This window comes from Halichoerus grypus, chromosome 4, assembly GCF_964656455.1.
Source record: "Halichoerus grypus chromosome 4, mHalGry1.hap1.1, whole genome shotgun sequence".
NCBI classification, from domain to species: Eukaryota; Metazoa; Chordata; class Mammalia; order Carnivora; family Phocidae; genus Halichoerus; species Halichoerus grypus.
Window position 1 is genome coordinate 11,779,086 of NC_135715.1, and position 26,360 is coordinate 11,805,445.

The 26,360-nt window shown below is 43.7% G+C and overlaps 1 protein-coding gene across 1 annotated transcript in view; it reads right to left on the reverse strand.

Annotated features, from left to right (window-relative positions):
- The window catches only part of UBAC2 (UBA domain containing 2), a 176,589-nt gene that overhangs the window by 27,686 nt on the left and 122,543 nt on the right, over positions 1–26,360 (reverse strand). The window contains exon 7 of the mRNA XM_078070137.1: positions 13,514–13,756. Coding sequence (XP_077926263.1) covers positions 13,514–13,756 — 243 coding nt within the window. The remainder of the gene's footprint in view (positions 1–13,513; positions 13,757–26,360) is intronic.

Below are 26,360 nucleotides of genomic sequence, written 5' to 3' on the forward strand. Positions count from 1 at the left end.
GGGCCAATGGCAAGGCACAGAAGAAATGAGCAGTGGAAGTGCCCGCAGCCGAGCGCAGCCCCGTCGTGAAGTGCTACACCCCGCACCTGTCCCGTGTCACCGCGTCTTTCTGGGCTGCCCGGCAGCAAGCAGTCCTAGCAGGTGTCGGGAGAAAATAATAAGCTAGAGGGAGACTCAATGAGCACTTGAACAAAATCCCAGACTACTTTCACAGCTCTCGGTTTCACTTTTTCTTTGTGGTTTATACTACTGACCAGTTCTGGGGGCTCAGATAGTTCATTTCATACCATTCTTCTTGGCAAAACTGAGAACACTTTCCACAGCAGTAAGATCAGGAGCCAAAACACACCGTTTTGCTCAGTTTTGAGAGCCTCTGGCTTGGAAGGCTGAAGTTCCCGACAGTTCTGCTGCTCCCTGCCATGTCTCTTCTTCCTTTCTTGCTCTGGTCAGCAGAGCTCCGGAGACCACGGCCTCGCTCCATTCCAGTCTCAGGATGGGAGTGCCAGGTCCAGGGGTGCCGGCCTACGGCCTGAACTGGGCTGTCAGTGAGGGGAGGGGTACGGAGGGCCCGGACAGTCTACCACCAGGAGGCTTTGTGACAGCCTAGGACACTGGGCTGGGCTACGGTGACAAGGAGCACTGTAACTGGGGTGCGAGCCAATGGACATGTGCCCGAGTTTCATGTGTTCTATGTGGTGACATTTCTCTTGGGAGGTCCCAGGCTCCTACCACAGCCACTCTTACTTCTCCTGAGACATGGGTACAATTTTAACAACAGTTTCTACTTTAGCTGCAAACTCAAGAGACGGATTCTCCCTTTGCTGCAACAAAGCATGGTCCCTGGTAAATTCCTGCTGGGGAGCCACAGTGGGGTGGGAGAAAAGGACTCTGGAAAAAGAGCAGCAGGATTCAGATTCAGCTTCGCTATTTGCCCTGGTGACAGGCTCTGCTGCCTGCCTTTCGGGGCGCAAGGATGAAGTGTGGTGTTGGGAACGCGTACTGAGCCATACAGAGAGCGCTCATGTCTGTTACTGTTTTGCAAAGGTTGGCTGACCGACCCCTCTCTTCAAACGATGACCTTTTCCTCCAGGGGAAGTCAGGATCAAAGATGTCCCCAGCTTCTTGGGGTGGGGTGGTTTTGGTTCTGATAGAGCATGGGAACACTCAATCTTTTCCGTGAGGAGGAGATGGTGGTGAGGGGTGGTGTGACGGAGACAACACGCTCCCCACCAGACCCAGCCTCAGGCTGGGGACATTTGGTGGAGGAAGAAGACATCTATCTCTTGTTCTAAAGCTTTTTTCCTTAGTTTTATTTACATGCTTGTGACTACTGATCCCAAGTTATGGTAGGGACGGCACAGGGTAAGGACCTCAGTGCAGCTTCCTTGAAAACGAATAAAAGCATCTTTCAGTATGGAAATGACTGATTTCTGCATTCTATCTTTTGTTTTCCCCCTTCTTGGCCTCTCAATGTTCTGGTTATTTTTTTCCTCTTTAACCTGAACTCTACACAAAAATTATTAAAAGTCAAAATTAAAATCAGTTCTGGTGCTTGTTATCATAAGTGTTTTGATAGAACAGGTGAAATTCGTCATTAAAAATGAGACTGGGCGCACCTGGTGGCTTAGTCAGTTAAGCGTCTGACTTGATTTTGGCTCAGGTTGTGATCTTGGGGTTGTGAGATCGAGCCCTCCATCGGGCTCTGCACTGGGTGTGGAGCCTGCTTAGGATTTTCTGTCTCCCTCTCCCTCTCTCTCTAAAAAAAAAAAAAGAAGAGATTGGGTATTACTCAAAATTTCCCCTCTTTTTACATGTCCCCCTGCAGAGAGGCCAACCATTTTCAGGTCTTCAGTGATCACATCTTGCTCCCTTACTTGTCCTTCAACCAGCAGAGGGTGCCTGGGTGGGTGGCGATCTTCCCTTCTAATGTTAGGTTAGCATCTGGAAAGCCTGGTGACTCCTGGACTCAACTCTCTCCTTTGTACATCAAACCCAGCCAAGTCTCCAGTACACTGAGTTTTAAGGGGGTATGCCATTTTTTAAATCCTTATTGTTCCACTCAGATTAAGCCAACAATCTCTTGGATGACATCACTGCCACGGACACCGTCCCTCTTCAATCCACACCCCAGGTGAAACTTCCTTCTAAGTCCTTTCACAGTGCCACGGCCTCCACGGAAAATCTTACTGCATCATACCTAAATTATTGTCCTGTCTGAAGGTCCTCCAAAACCAGACCCATTCTAAGTTATTTCTTCCTCTCCCCTGCATGTTCCTTCCACTCGCTGTGTCCCTCCTGACAGTTCTGCTCCAAGTGTGCCCATCTCTGAAATGCCCTCCCCTGTCCCCTCGGACTGTCCTCGCGGTTTGTACAGGACCCGGCTCTTGTTTTGCATCTGTAATTGGCTTCTTTCTCGACAATCCAAATCCTTATTGCTCTCTCACTCTGAACTTCTAGAGAACTCAGTCAAGTCGCTAACTTCAGAGAATATTCAGAGTCCAGGTTTCCCTATGTGTAAAATGGGAAGCTGGTCTAGATGATCCTTAAACTAGTTATGAGTTGCCTCTTCCTATTCAATATATTAAAGAATATCTTGAACCAAGCAGTTCTCTCTCAAAATGAGCCCAATGGCCACCTGCCAGAGCTGCTGCGGGAGGGATTCCCAGCAGACACTGGTCTAGGGACCTCCATTTTATACTCTCCTGCACGACCCCTCAGTGTTGCTGCACTGATCAAGGACCTCTCTGAGCTCCTTGAGCAACCACCCCTCCTAGAACTGCAGACTGGACAGTCCCCCAGTGAGGAAGGCAGATGCAGAGGAGTGCAGTGCTGTGCAGTGGCCATTCTCAGCCCAAAGCCCATGCTCTGAGCCACAAACTATGCCCGCTTCTTGCAGTGCCCCCGCCCCCGGCCCCCAGGAATCCAGGCTCAACATGCATAAATCTTTATCACTTTAAAAAGTATGATTTTTTAAAACCTCGGTATCGCTAATCTGTATTATAATCTTGGACAAGAGTCATTACTCACTGCTCTGGAAATTCCTGGGCTCCTCCTGCGTTATTCACAAAACCACATCTGTCAACCACAGAATCAGGCTGCAGAGTCTGAGCCTGGAGTGGGTTCCATGAAATTCAAGCCTTCACAAGATGGTCAGGAGGATTTTTCCTGAGAAACTCCTGGGTACCCCAATGATCTTTCCTGCACTAGAATCATTTTCTGGTTTTGAAAACCCATAGGGATGGCTTTTGGCGGGGGCGGGGGGGGGGGGAGGAAAAATCTGTAAAATGATTTTGAGGATGATTTTTCTAAAATACCCCTGTTTAACACTATGTCTACTTTGGGGCACATCTCTAAATTCATTTGGGGTTTTAAAAAGTGATTAATAAGAGATAAGTTATGAAAAGGACTAGGACTGCTTATAACTTCTCTCTCTAAAATACTGAGTACGTCATCATGAGATCGTACCACACTCTTCTTTCTCATGAAGACACCAAGGCAGAATGGAAAATAGAAATGATTTTCTCGAGGTCACTTAATGAGTCAGTCTTGGAGAGGGATTAGAATTTAGATTGATCCTATCTTTCTCTTCTGAATTTTTGTCAAAAAGGTCAGTATGATCAACTAGGAGAGCCCCCAAACCGTAACAGTTTCTGTAAGGAGGTACAGATCGAGATAAACAGCTTAGCTTTAATTTCACTTGAAAATAGAGTTCTTGCACCTAATTTTCATTTAATTTGCAGATTTTTATCAACTAAGCGCTAGTAACTTATTCCGCACCTGATACTATACACTTCACACTCATAAAAGAAAGAAAGTCATAAAAGAACTGGCTCTAACTGATTAGAGATCGCTTTGTTGACAAGGCAGCAGAGCAACTTGGTGAGAATCATTTTTAAATCAAATTGCACCAAAAAGTGAAAGAGCAAAGCTAAAAAGGAAAAGTGCTGAGAAGTGTGCCGCATGCCACGTGCCATCTTTAAGGCTGCCTGGGCTCATCCAGGCTGAGAACTTGCCCCTCTGGATTCAAGGTGGACTCCTTGGCTGCACGTGCGTGCGTGCGCACACACACTCACTCACACACACTCACACAAAGGTACAGGTATATAGTTTGCAGGGCTCCACTCACAATGTACTTCCTGCACAAACTACTTCCTAACCCCCCATGGACAGGCTGGGCGCTTCTCCTAGAGGAGTACTCATGACATCGTACTGTCATTGTCTTGTTCTACTCTCAGCTCAGGGAGAGGAAGGATCATGCTATGCTGTCTTGTTCACTGTGATGCTCCCCAGAGCCTGGCTAGACACCAAATATATTTTGTGGAAAGTAAGTGCTAATGGAAATTGTAGTGCTGGTGAGGCCAAGAGGTGAGTAAGAAGCTTATCGGAGGCCTAGCCAGGTGAAGGGGCAATGACAGAAATTCATTCGATGGGATAGCACGTGCTAGCACAAAGGTCTACTAGGTGGGTCCTGCTTTTAAACACATCAAGGAATAATCATGCATACTGCAACATGGATGAGCGGGCCACAAAGACCAGACAGTGTATGATTCCATTATATGAACAGTCCAGAACAGGCAATCTAGAAAGAACACATTAGTGATTGCCTAAGGCTAGGGGTCTGGGGAGATTGAGGAGTGAGTGCTACTAGGTACAGTTTATTTTTGGGGTAATAAAAATGCTCTAATATTGAATGTGCTGATGGCTGTACAACTTTGTCCATATATTAAAAATCACTGAATTATATACTTTAAAGAGATAAATTGTAAGGTATGTGAATTCTATCTCAATAGAGTTATTAAAAACTTAAAAAACACACTGAGAACCTGCGAACACTTTTAATACACTAAAAATATTTTGTTAAATTAAAAATACTTAAAAAAATAAATTAAAAAGACTTGATTCATGATGGGAACACTCATGCTTTGCAAGGCAGCTGTGACTCACAATCATGTATATGTTAGCTGTTACCTAACAACGGTCCCTGGGGTGGAGAAACAATTTTCACAGCCACAAAATGTAACTAAGAGAGGGTGAGAGAATAGAGCCAGCTCAGTTCAACTAACACTCTGCACAAATAACTGAAATGCACCTGTGAATAACGGTGAGCTGCTGTAGGCGGCAACATCTTCTTTCCTTGTGGGTCAAACAGACTGCTCATCACTGAAAACAGAGGCAGACTGTCATCCAGGAAACACTGGGAAGCCCAAAGAAGTGAAGAGGCAATAAAGAAATTAGCACCAACAGACTCCAACGCTTTTGTCACAAAACTCCCACTCGGCTTACACCAAGCACGGTGCATCCACGGCGGGCTTCCCCTGAACTCTGCTTCCAAGGGAAATGGAGATTTTTACAGAAGTACCTTCTGGAAAGTTCAATCACCAAGTTTTCGTTGTGGCATTAACAAGAGAAAATGGCGGGACACACAACTAACAGATGATCAGAACCCAGAGAGAATTAAGACTTCTTGGTAAAACTTCACTTTGAAAGCTGCTGGCTACATAATTTTCTAGAGCAGCAAGCTGGCAAAGTTCTTTTTTATCAAAGGTCAGGTAGTGAATGTTTCAGGCTTTGAAGACCAAGAGGCAAAACTGAAGATCCTCTGCAGGTACTTCTAGAGCCACTGAAAATGCAAAAACCAGTCTTAGCTTGGGGTTTGGCCCGTGGACCATAGCCTACTGACCCTTGTTCTAAAGGTTACAAGTTTTTAAGAGTAGTAACTACCAGGTTTGCTCCTAAATCAGAACTCTCTCTCAAACATCCTGAGAGCCAGAAAACAGATGTCCAATGAGATCATAACTAATATTTGATAGATCTTTCTGGCATATAAAGTAATTCTGTATAAATTCTTTTATCCTCGGGCGCCTGGGTGGCTCAGTTGGTTAAGCGACTGCCTTCGGCTCAGGTCATGGTCCCGGAGTCCCGGGATCAAGTCCCGCATCAGGCTCCCTGCTCGGCGGGGAGTCTGCTTCTCCCTCTGATCCTCCCCCATCTCATGCTCTCTCTCTCTGTCTCATTCTCTCTCTCAAATAAAAAAAAAAAAAAAAAAAAAAATCTTAAAAAAAAATAAAATAAAATAAATTCTTTTATCCTCATGACAACACTATTAGGTAGATTGTGTACAGATCTCCCTGTCAACCCAGGGTTGATCCCTTAACTACAAATTCCTTGCTCCTTCATTTACATTCTGCTGCTTTTCTATTTCGAGCACCTGGGTTTCTTCCATCATGACTGGCAGAGAGGCCCCTATGAGCAGAGAAGCTGTGGAGACGCATACAGCAACCCCATTCAAATGTTCCTGACTGTGGGGAATTTCAGTGGCTGCCCTGGAGGTGTGAACGTGCAGACACTCTGCAAAGCCTGACCGTGGCCATTTGCTATCATTCCGAGAGGGAGCTCTGCCTCGCCACCACGAATATCCTGAAACCACGGAGTCCTCATCACCTCCCCACTGGTCTTCTTCCTCCCAAGTCACCTATTCCACTCATCACGCAGATTATGGCCAAAATTATCCTTCTTAAAAACAAACCTAACCTGCTCTCTTCCTTGTAAGGCTTCACTGACTCATGACTTCTTGCAGAACAAAAGGAAAAACAACTCTTCACGTGGCCGAAGACCCGCTCTGTCCGGGACTCTGCGCTCTCCCCAGCCTCTTCCTTCGGGAAACCTGTGCTCAGGCAAAGGCAATTACTTGTCCCTCCCATAGCTGTTTCGAGCCCCTCTGCTTTGTCTCCCAAGGTTCCCTGGGCCTGAAACACCTACCTGAATGCTGGCGTCTTCAAGGTTCCCCTCAGCCACGGAGGGGGATTGGGACTCTGGCTCTGCTGCACACGAACTCCAGCAGGGACCCACCACCTGCTACTGACTCGTCTCTCCTCCCCTAGTGGGCTGCACACCTCTTGAGGGCCAGAGCCGTGTCCTTTACTCCCCCAGGGCTACACACTTCAGTAGGACCAAGAGAGACAAAACTAAGCAAAACACACAGCTCTGGCCTTCAAGAGCTTACATACTCCTCGATGAATGAATAAAGCACAAACCCGTGAAAAGTTATGTAACGGCCCCGAGTGGAAAGATGATCCGCAGCTGCAAGTACCCAAATGACTCTGAGCTGTGCCCAGCCATGCAGCCAGCGACTCTGTCAGGGGGAGAGGAGTGGGGCCACGGCGTAACTAACACCCTGCCCCCATGAATGCTCGGAGGAGTGGGAGGACCACGGGGTGGAGGGCGAGGAGAACCAGAAGGAAGGACTGGGGCCCTACAGTGCAGTAAACTCAGGGATCGTCACTACGAGTCCTCGAGACAATCGTCCCGGGGCTTTTCAGCAGTTAAGTACCATGGCAGTGTCCAGAAAGATGACATCGCTGTGCCCGATGAACTTAAGGACACTACACGCTGACCCTGTCGGTGCTCTGGTCTCAAGCTCTAGAGGCAGCAAGGTCGACAGAGTCGTCCCCCAGCTCACCGTCCTTTAGAGCCGTGGAATTTGTAAACGCTGTGGTGAGTCCTAGAAATGTCTGCAGTAGTGTATAGCACCACGGTTAACTTTACAGAATGCAGCCGGGTCCTGGAGTGAGGCCAGGGGCCCAGGAGAGAAGGGGTGCGTGCCCCTCCTCCACTTCCAATCCACGTGCAGCTTCTCCACGTGGCACTCACACGGACATGCCTTTCAGAAGTGAACAGATTCTTGCTGAGTCTAGTGGTTCTCTCCTCCTTACTGTCTCAGCTTGGTTTTTAATTTGGGGGGGGGTGGTACCTGAATCCGAACACCCACTCCCCCACTCTCCCTCAGACATTCTGTTCTCCCTGGCTGCTGAACTTTGTGGGTTTCTCCTTTCTCCCTGGAACCGCTTCCTCCCTCCTCTTTGTGCTCTGGAAACGTGGGTCTCAGGGGGTCTTCAATGGTTTGCTTCACACTTGTCCTCTCAGAGAGATTATCTGTATACTTCCCAGGCCTGACTATTCACCTGTATTCAGCTGGCCTCAGTACCTTAATTCTGTAAATATTTATTGTACACATATTTAATCATTAATTCCCCAAATATGTGAGTTCCTATCATGTGCCAAGCATTACTCACATACTGGAGATACAAAGAAAAAAGTCTCCACCCACCTCAAGACACTACTGGTAGAGACAGGGAAGTAAATCGGAGTAAGACGCCTGATCATGGGGAGTGCCATGAAAGAGACCCCAGGGGCTGTAAGAATAGAGAGGGGATCAGAGCCGACCGGGAGGCTGCAACAGGCTTCCCAGAGGAGGTGATATTTGAAAGGAACACTGAAGAGTGAACAAGAGTTAGGCAAGCAAACCCTGTGTGTGTGTGTGCTGGGGGTGGGGAAGTTTGTTTTAGGCAGAGCACAGGGCAGAAGCGAGGGCAAGCGGTGAGAAACACTGGGGCTCCAATACACTCCAACTAGCTGAGCGGGGTTAACCGAAGGCTGTGCATGGGGCTGGGTGAGGACACGTGGCTAAAACGTAGGAAGGGTTCTGGGTAATGAGTGTTAACTACCTTGAAAGCCACGAAGGGCTTCTGAAGGAGTTTGGTGGAGTGAAACGGTCAGATTTGTGCTGTCAAAGAGATCACTCTGGGGGACGACTCGTGGCTCCGGGAGGGGAGAGGGAGTTGTGGCAAGACTCCAGGTGCAAGCTAAGTGATGACGAGCTAAGGCAGAGGGATGGAGACAGGGGATGACGGCTTTCTACCTGCAGGTGAAGCCAAGACGCTCTGGCTTGGGTCTTTGGGCAGGTGATGGTGCTTTTCATTCGGGGAGGGAGGGAGGAGGAGAAGCCAATTTAGCAAAGAAATGGAAGACTTCACGTGCCCGTGGAGTGTGCAGGTGGAGATGTCCAGTAGGCAGAGGATGTTTGGGTCTGGAGCCCAGGAGAGAGGGAGTCCGGTCTGTAACCCAGATCTGGCTGCTGGAGCTGACGGCAGGGTGAACGGGAGGGACTGGGGGTCACCTGCTGGCATGACAGAGCCTTGAGAAACAACAGTGAGCGAGCGGAGAGGTGCTCAATAAGGACAATGCCCTGATTCTGGCCATGGCACTCACACAGCTGGATTTAAAGATCGTCTTCTGTCTCCTCCTCCCTTCTCTCTCCTTTCTCCCTTCCACAGTACACACTGCAATAAGACGGATTTTTCTAGAACACTGTCCTGCCTTTACCACCAGCTAAACCACATTTCACAGCCTCCTATGTCAAAACCCAAATCTATTGTCAGGTTTATTTATTTATTTATTTTTAATATTTTATTTATTTACTTGACAGAGACACAGCGAGAGAGGGAACACAAGCAGGGGGAGTGGGAGAGGGAGAAGCAGACCTCCTGCTGAGCAGGGAGCCCAATGTGGGACTCGATCCCAGGACCCCGGGATCATGACCTGAGCTGAAGGCAGATGCTTAATGACTGAGCCACCCAGGCGCCCCTGTTGTCAGGTTTAAACACCCCTCCCTCTATTACAGGTGCAGCACGATTTCCCGGCTCTCACTCGCACCCGGCCCTGCTTCAGCTGGAGCGGGGGGCTCCTCAAGGTATTCCTTTCCAGGGCCTCTTTATCACCTCCATGCCTGCACCACTCCTGCTGGTCCTCTGCTTGGGGATAAGCTGCCTCATCTCAGCTCACCCAATGCTGTCTGTCCTCCTAGGCCCTGAAACCACATAGTATCAGGCCACACTGACAGCGCTCTTATGCTCTGGGTGCTTAGGCCAATGTTTTGTTGTTCCCGGATGTTATCTAATTCAGGTATATCTGCCCAAGCTCCCTGAAGCTGATCGCAGAATCATTAGGGGAAAGGACATGTTTTTCACTTCTCTGGTGCCCACACAGAGTACCCACCAGTCTTGCTCAGAGAGTCTCAAGTAATGACTGACCGACTCTGACCCCAGAGCCAAGTGAGGACCACAGGTGGGTGGTGACAGAGAGCACTAAGCGGCTGCCGGGTGGGGAGATGAACCATGAGAGCACAAGGCAAAAGAAATATAAAGGAATACACTGAAACAAGACTTGAACATTATATTGGAATGCTTATCTACCAGAAACATCTACTGCAGAAGAGAGAGACAGAATGACTCAGCCAACCGACATCAGCCAGCCTCTCTCACCAGCCACCCACATGATGGCAGGGATGGAGGCTCTGCATGGGCCCCACTCTCTGGACTAGCTAGTGACAGCAACACAGACCAATGCTGAGGCCTCACACACCACCACCCCTCAAGGAGAAGCAACAGTCAGTGCAAGACAGACTATACTGGGTCCTTTTCACTCTGGAAGGGACAGTGTTATGAACTGAAAGCTGCCCACCCCCAAATTCACAGGTTGAAGTTCCTAACCCCCATTGTGACCAGATTTGGAGACAGGGCCTTTCAGGAGGTAATTAAGGTTAAACAAGATCATAAGGGTGGGACCCTAATCCAACAGGACTGGTGTCCTTATAAGAAGAGACACCAAGAGCATGCACACTCTGGGAAAAGGCCATGTTGAGGACAGAGTGAGAAGGTTGTCATCTGCAAGCCAGGGAGAGTCCTCTCCAAAAACCAACCTGCCAGCACCTTGATCTTGGACTTCTAGCCTCCAGAACAGTAAGAAAAGAATTTTCTGTTGTTTAGTCCACCTAGTCTGATATTCTGTTGTGGCAGCAATTCATCTTCACTGGAATTGACACATATTCTGGTTCTAGGTCTGCTGCTTTTAAACAGCACCACCATCTGTGGGTTTACAGAAGTTTGGTCTACTGACCAGGGTTCCAGTTAACAGTGCATCAGATCACGAGGTCACTTATAACAAAGTGCGCACGGGATGCACCGACCCTCTCACGTATCACACAACCCGGGAGCTGCCCGCTTGCCAGACCAATGAGACAGCCAGATGCAGGAGCAAGAGAATTGCCAGTTTGGAGTGGATGCCCTCCAAAGGATGGCACTGTGGGTTCCAGCTGCAGTATAAACCCTAAATCAACAACAATTTTCTGGGAGCTGTGTCCCCAGCAGGAAGAAGACATGGGTCTTGGAAATTAGAGGTAGGAGGGGAAGTGGCTCTGATCACCCTCTCACCCAGTGACCACTTGGGAATCTGGGCTTCCTGTCCCTGAAACTAGATTCCATGGGTTTAGAGAGCTCACCTCCCAGGACGGTAACACTTCCATTGGGGACAAGATAAGAAGGCCATTACATTTTAAGTTATAGCTGTTGCCCAGTCATTTTGGGCTCTTGTGCCAAAAGAGCAGCAGACCAGGAGAAAAATTGTTATCATGGCAGGATTAAGCAACTGTAATCCTCAGGAAAAGGTATAGCTAGGGGGACAAAAAGTAGGAGGGAAAAACACGGGCGGCACGAGGGCATCTCCTGGCACTCCCATGCCCCGGTTTTTATGCTAAATGGACAAGGGCAGCAGATACAGCCTGAGAGAGCATGGTGACCGGGGACTCAGACCTCACAGGGATGAGGCTCTGTGTCACTTCACCAAGTATGTCTTCCAGCCAACGGTGGAATGGGAAGTAGAAGAGGGAGATGATGACCAGTGTGGCCTGGAGACCAGCTTCAGCAGAAGGGGATGAAGTGTGTCCTAACCTTCCTCTTGAAGGTTTCTCCTGGGGAAAGAGTGTCACCGAGTCTTGGAGGAGCTGCCCCAAGAACTTATGTAAACCAAGAAGATGCCAACAGCACAAGGCGTGGATGCTTTGGTCCGCTGCCCAGATCTCCGACCTCCCCAGGACTGAAGTGCTCCATCTTCCTGCTGAGGGGGATTGTTGGCAGCTGACAGTTCTCCAGGGACACCGCCTCCGTGGATGGTGTGCATCCAAGGACAGCTAGTCGTGACCCAAGACCTGCAATCTGCACCCAGTGCCTGGCTGGTGGAGGTTTCAAGTTTCAGCTCCTTGGCCACATTTGGTGCAATCTGGAAGGGCTCTCCTCAGCTCCACAGCTCCCTGTCAGGCTGGCTCAGACCCTCTTCATAACGGTTGTTCAAGCCTCCCCGTGTCCTTCACCACCACTCCCCCCAAAGATGCTGATCCCGACAGTGTTCCCTGAGAAACTTCATGCATGGAAATGTCCCTGGGGATGCCAAGCTGAGCCATACAACTTCTCTGGCTTGCTCATGAGCATGAGATCCATAGTTATCTAATGGGGAGTCCCAGGTATTCTGAAGGTACCTCAGTCAATATATTTCCCCCAGATCTGCTCTTTTGATATTGGTGAAATGGTGCTGTCATCAATCTATCCCATTATCTAAGCCAGAAACCTCAGAATCACACCCTATTTCTTTCTCTCCCTCACAGCTCTGCCCATTCTACCTGGAAAATATTTATATTCACCATGACTTCATTTTTTGGATACTGGTCATTCTGAGTTCTCATACTTTTCATTCTTCCTTCTCTTTCCTTGAAGGATCCAGGTCCTCCTCTTGCTACACACATACGTTCATCTTGGATGTAATTCTCTCAAAGAACTCACTTAGCACCTAGTCAACCCTACAAAGTTGACTCCATGATCTACACCTCCAGCTCTGACCTCCCTAAGAGAGAGGTCTGTCCTCCACATTTAACTATATCACAGGTATCTTTGTTGTATATTCCAGAGTCATCTCAAGTTCAAATACATCTATAGGGAACAACCTGTGTTTCTCTTTTTCACTGTAGACTCAGCCCATTAATAAGGGACCCCTTCTTCCACCCCAGATACAAACTCTGGGACCCATATCTCCAAGGGGACACCTGGGATGTCACACTTGATTTCACTTTTCCAGACCACCATGAGGCCTGCAGACCTAATTCTCACACCCGGTGAAGGCAGGAGATAGGGAGATGGCATGGGAGAACAGTACCTCTCTCATACCCCAGAGGGTAAAGAAGACGGACATAAGGAATGAAGAGCCCAGGGTGCTGGATCGCAGAGTGCCAGGGCAAGATCAGGTAGGAGGTTTGGGCTGACATACAGTAACCCTTGAGAGACAAGTGTGCTATTACAGTGTTTGAATACAGCAGTTTTTGTAGATAAATGTGCAATATTTCCTGGTATCGATGACAAGGCTAAGAAAACACAGCCTTTGATTCATTGGTTATTCCCCTGAAACTTTCTTATCTTCACATTCTCTCCATTTCAACCAAGGGAAGTCGAGAAGTTTTACATCTGATCTTCACTCCAGAGCACATGATAATAAGCATTTTAACAGGAAGACACTGTGGCTTTTACAAGATTATAAGAACAGATAAATATCACGTCTTGTTAACTAGGTTGGTGTTTCTCTAAGAAATAATGTTCATCTAATGGAAGTGGAACAAGAATGTCCAGTTTGACCAGTCTTTCAGCAGAAAGTTTTCTTTTTTTACTTAAAAAAAAAAAAAAAACCTAAGAAAAGCCACTGTCAGAGACCCCTATCTTATGTGGAGACATCACATTATCCACACTGCAACGCACAGGAGTAAAACGTATTCTCGGCCACACGGGCAGCCGGAGAGGCGAAGCGTGCTGAGGCCACTGAGTATTTCTGCATTTCCAGTAACGATTCTGCTGCTTACCTGCTGTCTCTGCTGTCTCACTTGTGCCAACTGAGAGAGCATCAGCTGTCGGTCAAGCAGCTCCATCCTCTGCTGTCTCTGGATGTCTACTGTGGCCCCCATCCCAATCCTGGCTTCGGTGGCGGGTTCTGCAGATGAGAAGATGGGCTCAAGTGTCCAAGAAAAGAACTTTGCCACCCACTTGGGAATGCAGAGCACCTGGTGGAGTCGGAACACTTGGCTGTTGTAGCAGATGCCTGATGCCTGAAAGAGGAAAGTCCAACGGGATTGTTTCCCTGTAACCATGTTCAAGAACATATTAACACAGAAATCAATAACCACAAAGTACTTCAGATGGCATTTTCTTTCATTTTAGCAGTGCTGCATGGTAACCAAAACTCCTGCCCAGCTGCACAGTTGTAAGGAGTACAAGTCAACAAAAATTTACTCAGGAAACAAATTTGTTTTTTATAAAGTTAGGAGAGACAGCGAAGTTCTAACCACTTCACGCTCAAAGGACTGACAAAATATTTAAAAAACAATATTTTCTTTAACAAAAACAGCCATACAAGATTTGATTATCAAAACACTTTCATGCTGACCTAACTCTGTGGTTACTCTTTATTGGCAGATGGCCATCAGAGAGAGATACTGGCAGAAAACAACTTTAACGGCCAATGATGCGATCCAGCCATATAATAAATTTATCGGAAAATAAAAACAGTCTACAATTTACATAGTGTTCTAATACATTTTTCAAGTACTGATTTTTCTAGTTTTAAAATCCTTGCCAATAGTAATTCACAATTCTATTTACAAGCAAGCCTAGTTTTCATCTTTAAGGTAATTTATATGGTAATAGACATCTAAAGACTGGTTTTCTAGGTTAAAATGAGTATGGCTATTCCTTTGTAAAAAAAAAAATCTTTAATTTTTTTTTTTTTTAAAGGTTCTATTTATTTATTTGACAGAGACAGAGACAGCGAGAGCAGGAACACAGGCAGGGGGAGTGGGAGAAGGAGAAGCAGGCTTCCCGCTGAGCAGGGAGCCCAATGCGGGGCTCGATCCCAGGACCCTGGGATCACGACCTGAGCCGAAGGCAGCTGCTTAACAACTGAGCCACCCAGGAGCCCCCAAAAATCTTTAATTTTGTGAATTTGATTCTTAGGATAAGTTATTCGTACCAAATTAGAACATATTTGACAATGTGCTAATAGGAGAAAAGTACACTTTAACTGTTTTAATAAAATGTAAATCAATTAATTAGGCAAGAATTTGTTGAGCATCCAATATACCCTGAACATTGTTCCAGGCACTTAGAGGACAGTAGAAGACAAGATCAACAAGGCCCTGCTCTTGTAGAGGTAACAGTGGTCAGTATGGAGAATACGGAGTGAGTGAGCAAACACATAAAACAATTCCAGGTCAGTTCTGTGAAGGAAACAAAATAAAGTGGCCTGGAGCAGGGACCGTCTGTAGGTCAGGAGTCAGGGAAGCTTTGGAGGAAGTGACATTTGAGCAAAGCTCTTCAGGATAATGGGGCGCCAGTGATTTGAAGACCTGGAGGAAGAACATCTGAGGCAGTGCAAACAGCCAATGCAATGCAGCAGTGGGCCCAGGAGCATCTAGCAGAGATCTTAGTGGGGTATCTAGTGGGCAGTCAGATATACAGACCTGGAGCTCCAGGGAAAACTCAGCAGAGGTAAGGATCTGGGGATCAGGGGCACTGACGGCGGTTAGAGCAATGGGACTAGATAACGGCAAGGGCGCGGGACGAACAACAGAAGGGAGAAGAGAACCTAAGATTCAACCCAGCAATATTCTGTGCGTGGACGGAGCGGGAGAAGCCAGTGAAGTCATCTGGCAGCGCTGCCAGGGGACAGGAGGAAAGGGCTTAGCGTCAGCGAAGCCCAGGGAACGGTGTCTCAGGCTGGGAACAGCCACTGTGAAACATGCAGCTCCGTGTTCAACCAGGCCAGGGAGGAAAATGACCCCCGGATCTGGCAGCATGGAGGCCTTTGATGACTTTACAAGAACAGTTTCGGTGCAGTGGTAGGAGTGAAAGACAGACTGGGGCAGAGGGAAGAGTAAATGCACAGCAGTTTTGGTCTCAAATAATTTCTATGCTACTTCTCTCAAAAACGGTACTGAAGAACAAAGAAAATGAAAACAGAAACAAATTCCACATTCAGTGAAACGAGAAAGCGTCTGTAATCCTGAACCACAAAATGGAAAACATGCTGAGTAATTAGAAATCACTTGGCGCAGGGGAAGAAAGATAAATCCAAGTGCTGGCAAGGTCCCCGAGGACTCAGCCAGGCTCAGGGATTAGGGGCACCAGGGCCTGCGGAAGGCAGGAGTGATGCAGGGCACTACTCACCTCGGTAGGAAGCAACCCCAATTCCTGCTCACACCCAGCAGAGCCCATACCCACCCTCTCTCCTCCTCAGGGAGACGGTAAAGGCTCTGCAGGGCGGGAACCAAAGAGGCTCCTGAAGTGGGCAGAGCTGGCTCAGAGGGGAGGCCTGGGGCTCTGCCCCCGAGATTCCACCCAGACAGAGAAGGTCTCATAGAGTGTAGGTCTCATAGAGCTTCCAGAAGAAGACAAAGGAGGGAGTATGGAGAGAGCGGGACTCCGTTTCAAGAGATAATAGTTAAGAGTTTTCCAGAATTAATAAAGAATATAAATCCCAGATTGAAAATGCAAGAGTTCCAAAAAGGATAACAAAATGAAATTTATATCTAGAGGCATTGTCGTGAAACAAAGAAGTCCTTAAAAGTTGCCAGAGATAAAATAGACTGCCTAGAAAGGAAAAACAATTATCTGCAGAACAGCGAACTGTTAAAAAGAAAATTTTAAAACTATAAAAAAAGGGCACATTCAAAAAGCAAACGATCCTAGTAATAAAGGCATCACATCCATGAATGGGAAGATGCAAAACTGTTAATATACAAATTTTCATCAAATTAAGATACAAATTCAATATAATTCAAAATAAAATCTTAATAGCTTTTTGTTGTTGTTGTTAGAACTTAAATGCCAACCTAAAATGCATTTGGAATATAAGTTGAAGTTTTAAAAACATAATGTTGGGAGAAAGAAGCCAGACAAAAAATGCATACATTATATGATTCCATTTTTGTAAGTGGATCGATCTGAATGATCTATCTATGTAACTATGTATCTATCTATCTCAAGTGGGAAAACCATGGAGTGAAGCATGAGGGTGACGACCGTCTGTCCTGGGAGAGCAGTCCCGGGAGGGAGGGGCGCTCAGAGGCTGGCAGTACTCTGCCCTGCATGGCATTTTATGGGTGTGTTCACTTTATAGTGACTTGTTTGGTTTCATGACATTTATAGTTCATGAACACTTGGGTGTGTTATACATACAATAAAAAGATTTAAAAAAAATAAAGGATCCAGAATGGCCAAAGTAATTTTAAAGAAACATAATAAGGCATGGGCGCCTGGGTGGCTCAGTTGGGTTAAGCGACTGCCTTCGGCTCAGGTCATGATCCTGGAGTCCCGGGATCGAGTCCCGCATCGGGCTCCCTGCTCAGCAGGGAGTCTGCTTCTCCCTCTGACCCTCCCCCCTCTCATGTGCTCTCTCTCTCAAATAAATAAATAAAATCTTTAAAAAAAAAAAAAAAAAAAAAGAAACATAATAAGGCTTATCAGCTTGCAGGATATGATAAAGTTTGAGTAATTAAAATAGTGTGGTCTTTATGTAGAGCTACTCGAAGCAACCTAAAGAACAAGCGCATAGAAAGAGGCTTCGGAGGACAAGGGCACATGGTGCACAGTGGAAATGGTAAGTCAGAGGGAGCTCTACATGAGGATAAAGACAGCACACACCCCCCTTCCATATGTAAACTCTCACTGGATTTACACCATATGTAAACTCCCAACGGATTAAGGAAATAAATAATTCACTGAACTTTAAATCTTTCTGCACAAAATACAGAAGGCACATCTTTTTGACACTGGGATGGGAAGGATTTTTAAATAAGGACCAGAAAGCACAAACTATAAAAGAAAACATACATTTACTTTACAACCTAAAAGCTACAAGTATGCCAAAAATTACCGTAAGTGAAGTCGAAGGACAAGTAAGAGCCTAGAGAAGGTCCTTAGAATCCTTGCAGCGAACAAAGGGAGTGTTCAAAATACATAGGAAACTATAATTTTATCAGAGGAAGACAATCAACCCAACTTAAAAAGCAGGTGAAAAGGCAATTTCAGAAGAGGAAATTCAAAAGGCCAACAAACACAAGAAAAGATGTTTATTCTCACTTGTTTTTAGGGAAATGCAATGTTAAATATAATAATAATTAGAAAAAATGGAAAAATCTGGGATCAAGTTTTGGTGAGGACGAGAACGGAGAACCCTCACAGTCCTGAGGGAAAGTAAAGTGGTATAAGCTCTCTGGAGAGCCATGTGGCAATATCTAAGCAGAGCTGAAGCCATGCTTTAGGGAATACTCAACTGCAGTGCTGTATGTAACAACTAGGAAATGGAAACAAAGTGTCCCCAGGACAGGAATGGCTGAAGACTGGTTTATTCATCCAAGGGAACACTAAACCAGCAGTTTAGTGTTAAGGTTATTTTTTAATGTATCATACACCGTATACATTTTTTTTACAAGATTCCCAAACACAAGATTAATAGTATATACTATTTATGGGCACAAACTTACGTAGTAAGTACAGAACCATGGAGCATGGTTTTCTTCTACAGCAGGATGGGGGAAACAGAGGCGAGGTGCAGGGGGCAGCACTATCTGTGTGTGCGTGTAATTTTTTTTTAATAAAGAAAGAGATAGGAAGTAATTATGGCAAAAACATAACAAATTGGAGGCAAGGAATTAGAAATTCCTTTTCTGAAGATCTGGGTAGGAAGGAAAACAGAAAATGAGGCTGTATTGCATTGGTTTTGCTTAAGAGCAGAATGTTGTTATACACATAACAAAATACGAAAATAACTGATCAAAATAGAACTGTGAGATTTGAATTAAGTAAATTGAATTAAGTAAAAAATTTAAAATTTTTGGTGTTTAGTTTCAAAGCCTCAACCACGATTGTGAATTTGCCGACTTCTCCCTTTAGTTCCCTTTAAACTTCTTGTATGTAGTCGGAAACTGTTATTAGGCATGCATACTTATAACTGACCCTTTCATCATAACAAAGTATCCCTCTTTGTTTTTAGGATTACTCATATAGAAATCTATTTTGTCTGATTAATGTGGCCATTTCACCTTTCTGTTTCCATGATGTATCTTTATCTTTTGACTTTCAGCTTTTTTTGTGTCTGTGTTTAAAGTGTGTCTTTTTTTTTTTTTTTAAAGATTTTATTCATTTATTTGACGGGGGGGGGGGGAACACAAGCAGGGAGAGGGAGAAGCAGGCTCCCTGCCGAGCAAGGAGCCCAATGTGGGGCTCGATCCCGGAATCCCGGGATCATGACCCGAGCCGAAGGCAGATGCTCAACCATCTGAGCCACCCAGGCGCCCCTAAAGTGTGTCTTATAGATTGCATATAGCAGTTTCTGGCTTTTAATTCCAGACTGACAATCTCCGCCTTTTGACTGGAGTGTTTAGCTCTTCAGACTTAATGGGCTTACTCTGATATAGGTGGATTTTGCTATTTGGTTTCTATTTGTCTCATCTGTTTTTTTGTTCTTTGTTCCTTCTTTCCAATTTTCTTTTGTGTTAAACCAATAGTTTTAGTATTTCATTTTAATTTGTTTACTGGGTTTTGTTTTGTTTTTAGCAATACCTCACTGCATATTTTTCTTGTGTTTGCTCTAGGGATTACAATATCCATCTTTAACTTACCACATGTGCTTAGAGTTAATACTGAATTATTTCAAGTAAAATATAGGAAACTTGCAAGAATACAGTCCCACTTAACATCACCCCCATCCAATGCTACTTTATATATCACACCTATATACTTATAATCTTAGCAATATGGTGTTATTTTTGCTTTACATAATCGTATGTCTTTTTAAAGAAATTAGGAAAAAATAATGAAAATGCATAGTTGTTGCCTCTACTTAGGGAGTTCACAATTTAGCAGGGGTTCTTAATTTGGAGAGTGGGGGAGTAGGTCATAGGTTCTTTCAAGGAATTGATGAAAGCTAAAGATTTTCACTCTCCTGCCCATGTCTACCCTTATCCCCCGCCATCATGTATACACTCATCAAAATCACGTATTCAGTTTTAGTAGGACCAACCTGTGAACAATTAGGATAATTTATAACCCCTGTAATAAACAAATATACTACTGCAAATTCTGGCAGGGATAAAATAGGGCTTTTGTGCTCATTTGCTTGAATTTCATCCTAAGGGTTCACTTCCTATTTGAATGTATGCTTTGGAAGAGGAAGAACTGTGGCTGGTTTGATCAGTTTGGCTCCTGCATCTAGAACAGTGCCTGCCACACAGTAAGAACCCATTAAGTCTTTGCTGGGAAAATGGCAAATGAATCTAAAAAAAAAAAAATACATTATTTTAGATTCCTTTAAAGAAAGCTGGGAAGTTGCCGAGAGACACATTTTTGGTGCTAACTTATACTTTCCCATATGACACAAAGGCAGAGCTCACCTGTCCATGCCTCTGGTACCCCAGCATGACCCAAGTTGTCAACTAACTAAAGTGCTATTCATAAATGTTAGGTATTCATAAAGGATTAAAATATGAAGAGCTTAAACAGTTTGGTTTCCTATAAATATTTGATAATCATCACCTTATTCTATGACAAGATGGAATAACAATGACTGCATTAAATTCTCTCATTAAATTATAACTCATTACTACCAAGAGCTTTGAGAGAGTATCACTTATTATTATTTTTACATTTATACATTACTTTTAACTTTAATTTTCATTATCTCAGAAACCTTTCATGTATTGGGACTTCTGAATGAGAGTTTTCTTGAAACCCCCAGTTCGTGAAAAAAGAGGCTTTAAAAATAGACCATATGCTCAGATTTGCATGTCAAGAGGCCAGGGGAAACACTAAGGGAGGGGCTCCGGTCGCCCTCAGAGCGGGAAGCCCAAGGTCAAGCTTACAGGCCCAATGACAAGGGACAAAGCAGTAGCACTGGTCTTGGGAAGGCCTGGAGTGAGATCCAGGATGACCAGATACAGTGAAATGAAACAAGCGGCATGTCTCTGGGAAAGCCAGCTAGAGCCAGAATCAGAGCATTCAAGCAGCAGAAATCAGGAACCCCGGCCCAGGAAAAGAAACCCAGAGGTCAGGACACCAGAGAGCAATCTAGGCCACATGCAGTTGAAAGCCTACCCCAAAGAGCCAGGCCACAGCCCTGGGTTAGTGCTAGGAGCTCCCCATAGGCCAACAGAAGCTGTTACCTCATAAATCTGAGAATGTAAAACAACAGGAAATCGTTTTCCTTAGGCCATTAATAAACATGGACGTCAATTACACACTTACTCTGAGTTTTCAGATTATTAGTCCTTTTAGAAAGGGAATCATGAAATAACACTCATCAGGCAAATAAAGAATTTATTCTGCTGGGTGGAAAATAGGTGAAACCCTCTTGCTTATAGGGAGTAAACCTCAGTGTCCTCTGGTCCTGCTTAACAGTAGCATGTAACCACGGCAGACAAAGGTGAGAAACCACGACCGGGCAATGACACCCAGGTGTTTGGGGACGTGCAGACAAAGTGCAGGCAGGTGTGGCTGAACAACATCTGCAGCCAAACTGCACTGCCAGCGTCCTGGAAACCATGGTGCCAACATTCAGAAACCTATCACCTAACAGGACAACAGGATAAACCCAAGGGGAGAAAGTGCTGCCTCGGCAAGACAGGGATAAGCCAAGGGAACAAACATCCCTATCATACAGACTTCATATGTACTCAAGTCCCTAGGAAACCAGACTGAGGCTCTTCACCCAACGTTTATTCTTTCGACATACACTTACTCAACATTTACCATGTGCCAGGCTGTGTTCTAAATGCTGGGGTAGAGCAGGGAGCAAAACGAAGAAAACCCTTGCTCTTAACAGACCTTACATTTACATATTCCTTTTCTTCACTAAAAATGCTAAAGAAAGAAAGAAGAAACTTCGGAATTACTTTTTTTTTTTTTCACCCAGAGACTATATATGCAAATCAGAGATGCCTAAAGTTATTTCTGCCATTTGTGATTAATTATGAAATGATTATTCTTTTCATAACAGATAGAATCATGTGGCTTTAGCACTCATCGAAAGAGTCTTGCAATCTCGTTCTTTGTTAAGTGCAAAAATGATTCAGATGAACTTCCTATAGCTCTCATCTTTTACTATCATCTTGAATTATCTAATTAAAGCACTGGATATCCTGATTCTTGGGAGGTTACACTGGAATAAGGACAAAATTAATTAGACTGATCACAGATTATTTTTTAGGAGGCTACTCTAAACTTTTCCTTTTGGAAAATCACATATCAGGATTATCAGGTTAAGTGTGTAAAGCAGAAAACTATGAATAACAATGGCTTAAATACAACCAAAGTTTATTCTCCCTCATGTTATAAAAGCTCTAACCATCTTAGCTGCATTCCAGGCAGCAGAGGGAAGACAATAAAGAAGGTCCAAAGGACAAAAGGCTACTTTAAGGAGCCTTACCAGAAGTCCCACCAATATGTGGGTTTACAGCTCACTGGACAGGATGCCAGGATTTAGTGTGATGGCTATATCTAGACGCAAAGGAAGTGTGATCTTTTAGTTGGAGGCACTCCTGCCCCAAATAAGATGAAAGTTCTGCTACTAAGGAAAAGATACACAAGGAGACAACTAGCGTCTCTAGCACATGGAAAAAGCCTTAATCAGGTGTGTAAATGTAAATACTTTTTAGTATTCCTTTTAACAAGGAGACCATCCCCCTTTAAAATTATATTCACTTTCATAAACTGATTCAAGAAACTAAGATTAAAGAGAAAATAGGCTTATATTGAAACTTGTTTCTTACATTGTTCTAAAAATAATAAACTAAAATGTGAAGATGTAGAATGACTTATGCACTTATGGACTCAAAGGTGAAAAACTCAATGCTTTCTTAGGCAAGAACAAGACAAGGATATCCACTTGTATTTAACATTGTATTAGAGGTCTTAGCTAGTGCCGTAAGGAAAAAAAATAGGCACAGAATAGAAAAAAGTAAAACATATAAACAAAACGTATTTCCTGAGGACAGGATCATTAGAAAACCCTAAGGAATCCACAAAAAAGCTACCAAAAATTATAAACAAAGATAGCAAAATTGCAGGACACAATAGCAATATACATAGATCAACTGCATTATATACCAGCAACAAACAATTGGGATAAAAACTATAAAAACAACTCCATTTAAAATACTATCAAAACCCACAAATACTGAGGAATATATTTAATAAAAGAAATGCAAGGCCTATACACTGAAAATTTAAAAACTGTAAAGGGGAATTAAAGACTTGCTAAATAAATGTGGAAATACACCATGTTCATGGATTGGAAGACCCAATATTATTAAAATGCTTATATTAGTTATCTATTATTGAATAACAAATTACTCAAAACTTAGGGGCTTAAAACAATAAGCACTGGTTATACACACAGTTTATATAAAGGGTCAGAAATCTGATGGCAGCTTTGTTGGGTGGCTGCTGTTCATGGTCTTTCACCAGGCTGTAGACAAGGTATCAGCCTACCTTCGCTCATGTGAAGTTTGACTGGACTAGACGAACTAGAGGATCAGCTTCCAAGGTGGCTCAAAAACACAACTGGCAAGTTACTGCTGACACACTGCCATGTGGACCTCTCCATATCGCTGCTTCCCTGTCCTTGGGACATGGCAGCTGGTTTCCCCCAGAACAAATGATCTGAGAGGGAGCAAGATGGAAGCATCTGTGTCTTTTATGACCTGCTCTTTGGAGTCACACACCATCATCTCTGCCATAGTGAATTGCTAAGTATAGCTTACACTCTAGGAGGGGAAATTAAACTCCATTTCTTGAATTATAAAAGGATTTGTGGGCATATTTTAAAATCATCACAATGGCAATTCTCCCCAATTGGTCTATAGTTTCAATGGAATCCCAAATAAAATCTTAACTGCTTTTTTTTTTTTTGAAGAAATTATAAGCTGATTTAAAACTGCATATAGAAAGTCAATGTTTCAAAAATAGCTAAGCCTGTTTTGAAAAAAAGAACAATATTGGAAAACTTACACTACCCGATTTCAACTTAACATAAAGCAAGAGTACTCAAGACAGTATGGTGCTGGCATAAGGAGAGACATGTAAATCACTGGGATATAAAAGAAAGTCACGAAATAGACCCACACTAGTCAGCTGATCTTCAACAAAGGTGCCAAGGTAATGAAAGGAGCAATGAGTCTCTTCAATAAATGATGATGGAATGATGCTAGATATCTGTAGAAAGAAAATAAGTCTCAATCCTTACCTCACAAGAATTATTCAGATGGGATCTTAGACTTAAATGTAATAGCAAAAACTATTACATTCTAGAAGAAAATACAGAATAAAATCTTTGTGGCACTGGATTAGCAAAGATTTCTTAAATAAGACATCAAAAGCAGAAACTATTTTAAAAATTGAAAACTGAATTAATCAAGATTAAAAACTTCTGTTCACTGAAAGACATAGTTAAAAAAACAAGGAGCAAGACACAGACTCAGATAACTTTTTTACAAAAATATCCAACAAAGGGCTTATGTCCAGAATATAAAAATAATTCCTTTAACTCAGTAAGACAAATTTGTAACCTAATGAAAAAGTGTGTAAAATATCTGAACAAATACCTCACAAAGGAAGCTATACAAATGGCCAGCAGGCACAAGAAAAGATGTTCGAACCACCAGGCATTAGAGAAATGCAAAATAAAGCTACAAGGTATCACCACATGCCAACTAGAATGACTAAAGTTAAAAATGACTGACAAGGCTAGTGTAAGGAAGGATGTGGACTGACTGGAACTCATGTATTGATGGTGGAAATGGAAAATGGTACAGCCACTTGGCAGAATCATATTGTATTACTTTATAATGTTCAACATACATCTATCATATGACCCAGCAATTCTCCTCCTAGGTATTCACCGGAGAGAAGTAGAAACCTATGTCCACTATGTTCACGGTTGAATTTTATTGTATATAAATAACACTTTACTAAATAAAAGGAAAGAAAGTTTTCCTAAGAAAGTGAATGTGAAGATCTAGAAAGATCTAGACATCTGTAGATACATAAATCTTTTCTATTTTATAAAAGAGGTGGGACTTTAGCAGACTAAAAACAATCTTCAGCAACAAAAACTTCTAATACCTTGAAAATGTTCCCAGCTAACATGGAGAACTTTTTGATAATAAACTGTGGCACTGTTTATAATTAATAAATTTAAAATCACAGGCATTGTCCTTTCCCACAGGTTATCAAGATAGAAGAGAAATACCAACACAACCAGTCCCAAAGACGAAGGAGCACTGGATGCTTCTATTAAAAAACAAAAAAACAAAAACAAAAAAACCACCAAAAAACAGTTTAAAGAGATAACCAAAACTGACTGAAGACCTTCCATCTCTTGATAGGAAAACAGTGTGAAGACCCTGTGGGAAAACATTCTGTGCTGCAACGGCCATGATAATCTACCAGTGACCATCTAAAATGTAAAAGTATGAGTGTTTTCTTGGTAACCTCATCCTTATCTTTCTTTCTTTGACCAGTAGCACTACTGAACCAGGTTACTATATTTTAAATCATCCTTTTAAACTTTTTCAAGGCCATTTTTTATTTCATTTTCTTGTACATGATAATGCGAGAAACACAAGGCAATGAACTGTTTGTTGAAAGGTGGGGACTGAGCTGCATTTTTAATCCATTATATGGAGGACCAGTTAAATATCTTGTTCCTAGAAGAGCGAGTATAGCTATGTGCTGGATTCTTCACATCAAGAGGGTCCTAGAGGCTGTCAATGGGATAATGTTTTCTTGGATATTGGTCAGCCCACAAAATTCATAACAAAGGCTACAGAAAGTTGAGATGTGTCTTTCGGCACCTCTGGGTACTTTTAAAATTTCTTCATATCCAGGATCTCCCTCCAGAATCCTGTCCACATTGATGATGAACAGGGCCTCTCATCTTAGTGGTGTAGTTGAGGGAAGATCTCAGAATAGCTTTGTATGTGTCTTGTGGTTGAAAGAGACATGGATGAGCACCTTGAAAGGTACAGTGGGAGGCACTGGACCCATGGACTGGGACCAGACCGCCTGGCCTTTGGTGCTGGTGACATCATAGATCAGTTGTGCAATCTGAACTTTAGCCACCCCATCTTTGAGATCTTTAAAATGGGAAGCCCAGTTTCTCTACCATGGTAGAGATTGTGTCAAGAACCTAGTAAGACAGTACACACTGAAAGCACCTGGATAATCACAAAGTATTACAGTGTTTTGTAGCACCGAAATTATTATTTTGTGAATTTTGTGAATAGAGAATTTTGAAACTCCATAATTATTTATAAAATGTAGATGAAATGTCAGACATTGGCTAGGCACTGGGGATTATAAAGAATAGTATATAATTCCTAAAATGAAAGACAGGGCTGAGTCAGAAAAGCTTCAGAGTCAGGACTTAAGTAAGATTTTGCTAGGAAAAGAAGAGATCTAATGGTGAGAGGAGGGATATGTTGGAAGAAACTGCATGTGGTTATACAAATCTACCTCTTAAGAGCATAAACACTATAATGCTAGGAGACCTGCATTTGAATTGTCTTTACTACTTATTAGCTTGTATTCTTAGCAAATTACTTAATCCTCTGTGCCTTAGTTTCATCTATAAAATGGGGATAATAGTCCCCAGGTTTT